The sequence below is a fragment of the Sander lucioperca genome, chromosome 1, assembly GCF_008315115.2.
Source record: "Sander lucioperca isolate FBNREF2018 chromosome 1, SLUC_FBN_1.2, whole genome shotgun sequence".
NCBI lineage: Eukaryota > Metazoa > Chordata > Actinopteri > Perciformes > Percidae > Sander > Sander lucioperca.
Genome location: NC_050173.1, coordinates 1,450,262 through 1,462,270, shown reverse-complemented (window position 1 = coordinate 1,462,270; position 12,009 = coordinate 1,450,262). Strand labels below are relative to the sequence as shown.

Sequence of the window (12,009 nt, the reverse complement as noted above, 5' to 3'; positions counted from 1 at the left end):
TTTATCTTTATCTAATAGTGGCTGGCGAATTTTTGGAAAACACTTTGAAAGTGTGTTTGAAACTTCTTACATGGATTGATATCAGTGTGGACAGACTCAAAGGGTACTTCCCATATCACCCAATTATTTTCTCAGTTAAAGCAGTAACACTCAGCTACTATTTCAAATGCTCTTTTCACACCTTAAACATTAAGCGCAAAATGAACGATAACGGACACTAGAGAACTGCTGTCAATCTTCTAAAGCCTACTTTTGGATTTAAAAAAAGACCATCTCTCAAAAAAAAAAGTTATTTAATTGCCTACTTATTCATTTCGGGAAGGTATTTGTATTTCATTTGATGTTTATCTATCTAATAAATATATTTAATCACATAGCTATTTATTTAATTGAAAATGTGTTATTTATTAATGTCTTTATTTGTCCACTCTTAAAATAGCTTCTAGTCTTTGATATTGGGGTGCCTGCTATTTTGACAAATAAAAGAACTTTGATGCATGTCAGTTTTGCTATCTAGGAGATCAAGATTCACGCCGAATGCAAGATGTGCATGCAGGCGTACATACACAAACTTTGATGTGATAAGATTTTAAAGATTAGAAAACTAATATGGCAGTGAAACTTTGGAAAAATTATGGAAACCTTAAACTTTAAAAAAATAAACAATGTTTTCATACTGATACTAAATGATACAGACATTGATGAGGCTGATTTTAGTTTTAAGAAAAGCTACACTTGAGAGGCACAAGACACAAAGTGTGTTTTAATTAACTGTGGAAACTGGACTTCAAACTTGGCAATGCAGCCATAAAAGCGATTTTCTGTCGTCGAGATTGCACCATGAACGTAGCACTTATATTTTATCAGAACTCCTCCACTGCCCTTATAGCCATCACATCTTTCAGGATATGAACAGCATTTGATTTGAATAAAATTGCACTAGTTCGGTCCTCTCTCTCTGTTAGACTATTTTTCATATGGGATAATAACCCCTATTGGTTGTCGCTGGGCCCAGACCAGGTAATGTTGCTGTCAGTCAAATAAAGAGGTGATAAAAGTATGACATTTGGTACCATTTGCAGGCTTACAAAGACATGCCATGGACCAAGTGCCAAATTCAAGGTTTTTCTGAAACAGCAGCAACAGTGGGTCAAGTCGTAGCCATGAAAAGGTAACAAGTGTGGTATATGGAGAGATCACCATTACTAAAGCTAAATTTGTAGATCAGCTCAGGACCAGGACTGTAAAGTTAACATGGCTACCATGACATACATTTTTTTCTGCCAACAGCTCTATAGCTTTGATTATCCATACTTACAGTTATGTGTAGAACCTGGACGGGTCTTACCTTGTTACAGTGACGGCCGATGCCCATGAGAAAGTTGTCTGGTTTGATATCTCTGTGGATGAAGTTCTTTGTGTGTACATACTCAATTCTGCTGATCATCTGAAGATGAAAAGAGGGCCACAGTTAAATATTTCACAAAGTTAATTACCATCCTCCCCATAACATGCTAAAATAGGTTTACATTTTACTGAAAGTGGTTCCATCAATTCAACTTGTGAACAAACAGCTTATCCTGTCCAGGGATGCAGGAGGCACATCAGGTTGATAAGTTCACACTGTCATTAACAAATATGGCTCATTTAAAGTCTCCAATAGACCTTTATCCACAGTGGACATTTTCCCATGTTATAGCATGAAAAACCCAGATTTACCTAACAACGTTAACTGAAGTATCCAAGTTAGCCAAGCCAATGAAGCAGCTTGCACAACATCATTGGTAACACAGCCCTTTTTTAACATCATTAGTTACACCTGTGCTTTCCTGCTACGGCATGTCAAAATGTCTGCTGTGAAAAATAGGGCTGCATGATTAATCTAATCGCAATGTCACTCTGTGCAATTACATAACCGCAAAAGGGTGTGCTGTGTGCGTGACAGTGTGCACTCCACGTCTCCACGTTGTTAACACCCTTCACTCTACCGACAGTATTAACAACAGATGAAGCCACCGTGTCTTAAGAAGCTTGGGGTTTACTGTTAACTCACTTCACATCGTCTCTGCCATCTCTTTTCTCCCTCACACAGCCGCTACGCTAAGGCCGACACCGCTCACCGGCGGTGCCTCTCTTCTCTTGCTTCAACACTCAGGCACGGCGCCGCTCGTTCCCTTGCCGTTCTCGCTCTTACTAATGCCCGACTTATGCTGCTGTGTTTAATCTACGCTGAATTGGCCCTCTGAATTACGCTAACCCATGGATGCGTTAAGCGCGCCCGTCGTAACAACGTCCACAGAAGAGGACGAAGATGTCTGTTTAGGCAGTAGCGTGTGTGTCGTGTACGGCCATGTGAATATCAGAAGTGTGGAGGGGTTCAGAGAATGCAGACCTTAAGAGAAGGTTGTACAAAGTGTATGTATGTGTGTGTGTATGTATGTATGTATGTATGTATATATATATATTTTTTTTTTATTTTTTTTTTTCTCTCCTTCAAAAATGTATTGAAAGCATTTGACACTGACATGTTTTAATTATGTAAAGACATGTTCAAGGAGTTCAGATAGAGCCTGTATCAGGGCCATATTTAGTTCAATGTGTCACTATTTTTGGTAGCCTACTGTACTTAAATGGCCAGTATGTGCTGATGTTGATCTTTACATTGTTAGTTAATTTCCTATCCTGGCCTGGGACACACATTCATATGGTTTGATAAAGTACTTATTGGACTTTAACTTATCATTGCACTTAGAATAACGACCGTAGCGGTCTTCAATTTAGGTCATCGTGTCGTCTCATCTCCGTTTTTTCCTGCATCCACCGTCAGTGTGTGTGTGTGTGTGTGTGTGTGTGTGTGTGTGGGGGGGGGGAGTGGGTGTGTGTGTGGGGGGGGAGTGGGTGTGGCTATGGGTGTGTGGGTGGGTGTGGCTGTGGGTGTGTGGGTGGGGGTGGGTGGAACTGAGCAGCAGAGAGCCGACAGGATTAAAACAGCAGCAGCTTTCAGGGACTGAAAAATCGTTACAGCGTACACTGATGTTAAATACAGGTTGGCAGGACAGTCTGAAATGTTTTGCACGGTCTTTCGCTGTACGTTTTGTCAATGCGCCACTTTGAAAAGTAGGCTACCTTCTCTTTTTCTTTACTTCGCCCTCAACAGTTTGTTCATTCATAGCTAATGCTGACTCCGCAGCGGGCCTCTTAGCACCGGGGATATGTCGCCACACGCTTTTAACAGATAATTTTCGTTTCATCTGTACCTCAGCTCAGCTACACGGCGTCACGGACTAGCCCTGGAAACTACTTGACAAAAGTCTGGAGTTGAAGGAAATATGCGTGGTCAAAGCCCCGGCTGTGAAAGGTTTCATTTCCTATAAGTTCGTCACAAGAAAGTCCTCCGTTATTTTGGTATTTGAATGTTTTTATTATGAAGCAGCAAAATCCGGAAATGTTAGGCATTCATTAGCAGTAACGTAACGCGACTCCTATAAGCATTGTGCATTGTTTCTTAGCAACAGTATTCTTTGACAAAAGCTGTCCAATCCGTTACAAGGAATGTTTTACAATCCACCCGCCACTGTGGCTGGTATACAAGGCTAAGTCACCCGCCACTTTGAAAAAGGACCCGCCATTGGCTGGTGCTAATTTCACACCCTGTTCATGTGTGCAATAAACATTACACTTCGTGAGAAAAAAATCGTGGCAGAGAATTGTGATATCTAAAAAAGCTAAGCTAAAAAAAAAAAATCGTGATTCATATTTTTTTCAGGCCTAGTAGCTTGTAGGGCTGCCACCTCTTAGTCGACTAATCAGTCGTTTTGGTCTTAGTCGACTAAGATTTCTTTAGTTGAGTCATTTTGTATGCTTATTCATGCTTAATTACTCATTTCCAAGAAACTTATGAGCACATTTCTGGTAAGCACAAGATTTAAAGTGGTGCTTTTGCAGGATTAATTGTGGAGAAACTCAGTTTTACAGATGGGTCATTAACTACATTTATATTGTGCTTTTCTAGTCTTAACCACCTCTCAAAGAGCACAGCTCTGTCAATTACATCAACTAAATCGACAAAATCATACAAGTGTTAGTCGACTAAGAATTTCTTTAGTCGAGGACAGCCCTAGTAGCTTGTTTTCTGCATTTCCCTTGATAATTAAGTAAACTCATGCTACCATTATATCGCAACTGAGTATCGTAAATTGCAATATTACTTTTTCTCCAAATCGTGCAGCCCTAGTAAATAAGCCTATTTGCCAGACCTGCATGTCTTCGTACTGTGGGAGGGAATTTAAGTACCCACAGGAAACCAATACATTAATCAATACATTTATTTGACACATGAAATCATATAAAATGCAATTTCAGCGAAAAGTAAACTTTTCCCCCTTCTTCTTTACCTTTAAACCAAAGCAGAGATCATGTTTACTCCTTCCTCACAGATAAAGCTAGTAGTTTGGAAACCAGACCACCTTGCACAGCCTACTACTTAACGGTGTCCCTCGGCCCGTTCACCGATTCAGAAGACTGCATAGAGGCGCATGTGTTCACGTGTTAGCTACCTGGTCTGCCAGCATAAGAACCGTCTTCATGGTGAAGCGGCGAGAGCAGAAGTTGAAGAGGTCCTCCAGACTGGGTCCCAGCAGGTCCATGACTAGGACATTGTAGTCCTTCTCTTGGCCATACCACCTGGGTACAAAATAGGGAGATTATGAGGGTGAGTCTGTGTTCAATCTGAATTGATCACAGCACAATGTCGGAACCAACTTCACACTTTTGAACACAGATCTTTCGGCTTTAAAAAAAAAAAAAAAATGTATGGAGGGATTAGTGCTGTCAAGGGAATCTTATTATCAATACAACAATAGATAGGAAACATTGTTTAACTTTGATGAGAATTGGTGCCAGAAAAAAAAACACACACACACTTTTTGGGTCAAGCATAATTAAGGCTCTACCGGTCAGCACAGTGTAGTCAAAATTTGTACCGTAAGGGCAAATTCATACCAGTTTTCTTTCTATAATATTTATACCATCCACCCTTAAATCTAATAGTTCCTCTGCACGGCTTCATGCCACACCGGGGGCATGAAGAAGCAGAGCATTTTGCCTGCACCATTTTGTTGACATACAGATTTTTTGGGGTTTGGTAATTACAGAGGTAGGCAGAGAGAGAAACAGAGAGACACACGAGTTTCAAGACACTGCTACAAGTTAGCTGAGGTTGAGCTTGGCAAACTAAAAGGATTTAGCAAGCCTTTTAGGCTTGCTAAATCCTATAGCTTTTAGCACACTATAGTACAGAGCAGTACCAACCAAATCTGCAAACACAACATCTAACGATAAACTAAAACATTTTGCTTTATGATATGTGTTAAGCACCTCCATCTCTATGAGGCTAAGCTAGTGAAATACAGTCAAAGGGCTTGGTTTTTCAACAGCAACACATGTGGGTGTATTTAACAGATAATTACAATATTCTGTGGACTCAAATAGCTGTGTTGTTATAAGCAGTAAAATGGAAATATAACCCTTTTAAAACCCTTTGGCTTGAATGCATGTAAAAGTTGGCCATTACGGCATTTTATAAGACACAACACGTACTTTTTTCATTATCCCACAAGGGAAAATTAAATTTTTTTGCACTTTAGTTTAGTACAATATTATAGTACACAACTGAATTAGTTTCAAGCTGTCATAATGAAAACCAGGTGCATTTCTTTTAGAATAGCAGTTGCCATGACCATAAGACCTGAAGGCTACCAGGCTAGCAGAGAACAACCCATTCAAGGAGCCACTGTAACACAGGCCAGGCCCACGTCGCTAGTCGCTTTGAATGGGTCAACATGCGTCATACTGTAGTTTTCACATTGGCGAAAGACATTAACAAAATAGACCAATTTATCAGATTAAGAGTGTCTAAGAGTTAAAAGTAGGCAACGTGTACATTAATCTGCCTGTGTTGCAATTAAATGACTTGTACTTTGCTACGTATAAATGATGCATGCCCCTCGACTACACTACTGTCAAACACTGTGGGGGCTGTATTGGTGTGGGCACGTGTAACATCACGTAACTTCAGGTACAGGTGGAAGAAAAGAAGGAAAAAAAATCAAATACAATACAATCCAGAAAGTCTGGTTCAAGGGTTAGATGTGTGAGTTACAAGGTTTATCTGACACCAAAACACAGTTCAAAGTGTTAGAACACCAGGAGGCTGTGCCAAAGTAGGGCCAGGGGGAAAGCTGTTTCTTTTTTTTTTCTTTTTTTTTTTTTAACTGCTTGGCTTTTTTGACACGTTTGTTTTCTTAACTGTTAGCTTGTACGTTTTATTTCCCAACAGGAAGGTTTAAACAATGCTGTTTAAAGTCTTCTCCACACTGCCGGGAATAAAATGCTGGTGGGGAAATACTGAATCATTCATTTACTCATTTGTCTAAAAGTAGTAGATTTCGACATGCAGAGAACGAAAAAATATTGTAATACCGTAAAATATTCACAAGCATTAGCCTAGATTTTCATTGTAGAATGTAACCCCCCCTCCCCCAGTTTCCTAAAACTCCCAATTTGATTCACAGAAAGTTTACAGAACCAGAAAAACATGCAAGTGCACATAACACTTCCTTCCACAACATGTCCTTTGCAGTGCCAATTCATGGCTAGTGTTGCGTTTAGGTCGCATATGCTGATGTGCGTTTGCCTCCTGCTACGTACGCATGTACAGTACATCACAGAACGTCAACTGCCCAAAAATGTATGACTTTTTTTTTTTTCATAAGAAACTACAATTTGTAGTATAACATTTTGTGACGTAATGACAGAAAGGATAAAACATATCAATTTGTTTGAAAGAAGCTTTCTATGTTTTATCGCTGATCAACTGTGGGTTAAATTAACATAACATGTTTTACAACAAATATTAGAAAGGAACCTGTTTCACTCAGAGTGAAAAAAAACCAGAGCAAGAATGAGGAAAGGACTGAAACTATGGTGTACACTGTATAAAAGGTAAGCCCGGTTGTAGTCAGAGTGGAGGAGGGGCAGCCGGATCAGCAGGTTGGACAGGCTCGGACAAGACTTTGCTGCAACATTAAGCCAGCATTACCAGTGCGAAGATTCAATGAGCAGTCCCTGCTTGCATTACAGTAAAGGTGGAAAAGCTTTGCTTCAAAACCCGCAAGTTCTTATAACAGTGCCACACACACGAGATTGATGCTCGTTTTACAACCCATTGCTACAACTCTGTGGTGCCTACAAAATTAATTTTACGTTTCCCGCATTAGAACTCTACAATGGCCATGGCGTGCAAACAAAAATGCACAATCGGCATCCAACCCATTTGTGCTCATATCTATGACCGGGTTACCTTTACAATGCAGTTCTACTTTGTAAAAAAAAAAGGTGTGCCTGGTCAGAGTTCAGGTTTCAACCAAGTCATCGTGGCTCCACAGTCATTGTCTCTATTCAGCCATGTGCCAGCTGTACTGTATACTGTATAAGGCTGTGCATGTTAGCGCTGTTAAGCCAGATATAGAACAGGCAAAGGAAAATCAACACCAGTCAAATGTTGGCATTTTCTGTATGGTAGACAGACAGATACTTTTTCCTAAAAAAGGAGCTATGCTTAATGAAAAGGTGACTTTCCAACAAGAGAAGAGTGCATAAACTAATATGTATATCAGCAGTTTCCTGTATTATTCCACAGGCCAGAAAAAAACTTTAATGCCAAAAATAACAGCAACTATCCAGTGTGTTTCCCCCCTATATTCATCGTGCAGTGGCACACAGCATTAAACTGCAGCAACACACTGCCGTGAGTCCATGACCGAGGCAACTGCCTGTGATAAGTTCACATCTTTAAGAGCAGGCTTGTAAGTGAATGATACACTAACACACTGACGGATTTGGCGTTGTGTTTTTAGCTGAGCTGGGCCAGAGCATATTTGGTTAAAACTGACCAGTGGCGCTGTTTGGCCCTCGTTCTCTGTGAAGTTTTCTGGACGTGATAAGATATAACGTTTTAATATGCGGCTCTGTTACTGCTTCACCGCCGACTTCACTGCTTAAGGTAGAGTTTCCATATTTCAAACCGAATTATGAACAAGACAGCAGACAGATAAGGGTTGGTATGACAACTAGAAAGTGACACAAAATCAATGAATAACATGATTATTTCCTATCAACACGAGTAGAGCAACGGGAACCAAAATGACCCATTTGACTTTCTAAAAACCCATGTGTCATGCCAGTCCTTGACTATTCCTAAAAGTACATATAAAAAATGTACTTATTAAAAAAAATATTTATTTTACCAATTCTACAGAATAAGTCAAATGCATATGTTAGATGATTAAAACACACAAACTGGACCATGATAATACTGAATAAAGCGGAGTTAACTTGCTTTATTATTTGATTAATAACATGCACCTCCTGTCACCCTAACATCATTTAAGCTCTTGATGTATTTCAGTCGCACAAAACTGTATATCAAACAATCCTGCTGCCACGGTCACACAATAAATATCAACTACGTATTATATTTGTTTTATACTAGGCCTATATAAACAAATGACTTCTCATCACATGTGAAACCTCAGTATACCATTTATGTTATAGTGTGCACAGAGTCATTATGTTCATTGTACAGGTAGTGACCATTATTACTGTCATCTTCCACAGAGGCACATACACAACCTTCTCCTTTTATCCAATAAATAGATAAATGTCACAGGCTCCAAAAGTGTTAGCAACTCCTCTGCGGTAACAAGTCAATTTCACATGCCCATTCATAATATTAACAAAATAAAAAGGTCAAACGGCACTCTATGAATAAAAGTGCATAGGGTATATTCGACAATTGTACTTTACAGTTTGGAAATGTAGGGCACAGCTTGTGTCTTTCAAACGTTACCACTTGCTCTGTTGGGCTACAACTCACTCTTAACAGTTACTTCACACAACAAAACAAGTTGTGTGACCCGTTACAGGTTGAGACAAGGCCACATAAGGATTGAAATCACGCGGTGAAAACATTTCTACCGTGGGGCTTGGGTTGTTGTTTTCGCTTCTGTGCTCGGCCGCCATTTTCTAACAGGGTACTGGAAGACATGTTGGGAGCTAACGCAACAAAAGAGGAGCGGCCATTTCCAACCACATAGTTGGTTTCCCCTCAACCTTAACAGCTGTTAATCCCAATAAAAGTGCAGAGATGGGGTCTAAACAAGACTGATACAAAGCAACTCGTGCAGTGAAAACCCGATGAGACTTTGAAGCGTTCGGGGAAAACACATCGTTCCTAGAATATACTAAGTAATGTCAGAGATTAGCAGGCCTAATGCCAACAAGGCTGCTGTCTCTTTAGCATTAGTTGTCTTTTTTCCCCCCCAACACAGTAGAATTTACCACACTAATACAGCAAAACAATGAGATATGAACATAGTGTCGGTAACGCAAAAACAATTCCACTCGACGTTACCTGATGTGTGGGATTCCGACACCACCTTGTAGGATTTTGTACAGTTTGCTTTCGTATAACAGCTGTGGATGTCTGGCTTTCTGCGACTCCAATTTTACAGCTACCTCCTGAAAAGGATACATACACAAAAGATCACATTCATATTTACAACGTCACATTAGATACAGCAACGACAAATATCGTGGCACACGCTGTAACATGAATAATGCCGATTAATGCACCGTGTTGCAGCTTAGCTACATCAAATGTACAGCTAACGTTATTGGCAGGCTAACTCACAAAGCTGTGTAGCAATCTATCTGCCTGAAATACTTTGACTCAGCCACGGATGTGTTCGGTAGGAAAACCAAATTCCCAACAAGAATATAGACGAGTGTTGAGGCAGTAAATTAGCTACGTTACCTCTCCATTTGTGATGTTGATGGCCAGATATATGTCACCGAAAGATCCTGATCCAATTTTTCTGACAAGCTTGTATTTTCCACCGACTATGAACTCGGCTTTGGACCCACTGCTGCTCGCCATAATATCCACCAGATGACCACCCGATTCACGTTAGGAAACTGTGTGTGGCAGTCTAGCGGCCCGATGGTCAGCAGAGCATACAGAGTCCTGATGAGTATGGACTGACGTTAGCTGTTTGTGTCGACAGATAACCGAACAAGCAAGTTTCTCCTGACGGTGTTCGCTTTATTCATAAGCTAGCTAGCTACACTCGATCTTCGTTCGAATAAAACCTCCTCCGAGAAACACGGAAGGCCGTGTCAGTATCGAAGTATATACATCCAAAACTAAAAAGCTCGCGGCCTTCAACAACCACCCAGCTACCTCGAAGTAGCTCTTAGAGAAATCTAACGGTGGTTAACGTTAGCATCAAGCTAACGCTGTCGCAAGGACCGCCGCGGAAAAAATGTCCGGACCTCCTCCGTGCTGAGTAGCAAAAACGGTCCTTTCAGTTAAACGTCCGATGGTAATGTTGCTTTTTCAATCTTTTTAGTCCTTTAAGGGCTTTTCCAGCAAACGTCAAGGGTCGCAACCGTCTGTAGAAAGCGCAACCCACTCACTCCGCCATCTTGTCTTCTCTACCCTTTCTCTCAGCTGGTTTCCGTTGGAGGCGATTATCTCATGACACCTTCAGGTGCTTTCGGAAATACTACTTTCAAGACTCCTGACATATAAATGAGCGCTGCAAAGTGATAGGCTACATACAGTATTTCAAGTTCGACCCGTAGATTCGAGCCCAGAAAAAGAAATAGGTGACTCATGACATGAGCGCTGCAAAGTGATAGGCTACATACAGTATTTGAAGTTTGCCCACGGCCCGTAGGTTCGACCCCAGAAAAAAATAAATAAGTTCGACCCCAGAGCTCTTAAATGCACCCACAGGTGGCATTTGCGACTGACGTTAGAATAGGCTGCGTCATGTAAGTCTATCTGGCAGTTTCAAAACAGAAGCAGTCTACTTTTAAGCCTTTAAAGCCAGATGTTTAGGCTTATGCTGTTTAGGTGATATTTCTTTAACTTTTATTGTTTTTTGCTTTCTTTCCCTTTCTCCCAAACTAGGTTATATAATGATGGTCTCCTAAAAGAGAACCCTCCATATATATTTCAATTCAATTCAATTTTATTTATAGTATCAAATCATAACAGGAGTTATCTCAGGACACTTTACAGATAGAGTAGGTCTAGACCACACTCTATAATTTACAAAGACCGAACAATTCCCCCAAGAGCATGCATAAATGCGTAAATGTGACAGTGGCAAGGAAAAACTCCCTTTTTAGGAAGAAACCTCGGACAGACCCAAGCTCTTGGTAGGCGGTGTCTGACGGTGCCGGTTGGGGGTGTGATGAACAGTGGCAATGATAGTCACAATAAAGATAATGACTAGAAATAGTAGTTGTAGTAGTTCATGGTGCTGCAGGGCACTGCAGGGCGCTATAGAGCATAGCAGGGCACAGCAGAGCACAGCAGGACGTTGCAGGACGTAGCAGGGCATTGCAGAGCGTAGCAGGGTGTAACAGGGCACAGCAGGGCCGTGGAGCAGGTCCACGGCGACAGCTGGAACCATGATATAAATGCCATCCTAATCCAAGGAAACATGCTGGGCGAAAAAAAAGCATAAGGACTCCGGGGAATAAGCCATTTGTAGGCTATTGTATGCCTATCAGCATCAACTGGTATTAAAACAAAGGCCATTTAGCCTACACTTGCCATTTCATGCATCTCACACGAAAAAACGTTCGCACACTGTCCGTCTGGGGGGATTTAGGGGTCAAAAGACTTAGTGAAAAGAAATGTTTTGAGGTGCTTTTTGAACACGGGCAGGGATGGGGAAGAGAGGATGTGGAGTTGTAGACTGTTCCAGAGTGTGGGATCATTTGCAGAGAAAGCCCTGTCCCCAAAAGTCCGCAACCTGGTGCGGGGGGTGTCCAGGTCCTTGTCAGAGGACCGCAGGGAAGGTCACTGTGTGTAGGGGTGAAGGAGATCTGTGAGGTATTGTGGTGAGAGTCCATGGAGAGATTTGCAGGTGAGCA

General features: G+C 41.1%; 1 protein-coding gene and 1 long non-coding RNA gene across 5 annotated transcripts in view; both read right to left on the bottom strand.

Moving 5' to 3' along the window:
- Positions 1-10,625, bottom strand: part of csnk1a1 (casein kinase 1, alpha 1) — a 34,683-nt gene extending 24,058 nt beyond the window's left edge. The window contains exons 1-4 of one of the 4 annotated variants that reach the window (XM_031288298.2): positions 9,875-10,625; positions 9,473-9,579; positions 4,557-4,683; positions 1,349-1,447 (exon numbers count right to left, since the gene is read on the bottom strand). In XM_031288298.2, the coding sequence (XP_031144158.1) occupies positions 1,349-1,447; positions 4,557-4,683; positions 9,473-9,579; positions 9,875-9,997 (456 nt within the window). In that variant the 5' untranslated portion in view covers positions 9,998-10,625. The remainder of the gene's footprint in view (positions 1-1,348; positions 1,448-4,556; positions 4,684-9,472; positions 9,580-9,874) is intronic. The other 3 variants (XM_031288297.2, XM_031288299.2, XM_031288301.2) reach the window with 3 other exon arrangements.
- Positions 5,375-9,456, bottom strand: LOC116042176. Its single transcript, XR_004103135.2, has 2 exons — positions 8,252-9,456; positions 5,375-8,215 (listed from the first exon to the last, which is right to left on the bottom strand). It is a non-coding gene; the product is annotated as an uncharacterized LOC116042176 (long non-coding RNA).
- Positions 10,626-12,009: the final 1,384 nt, after the last annotated feature.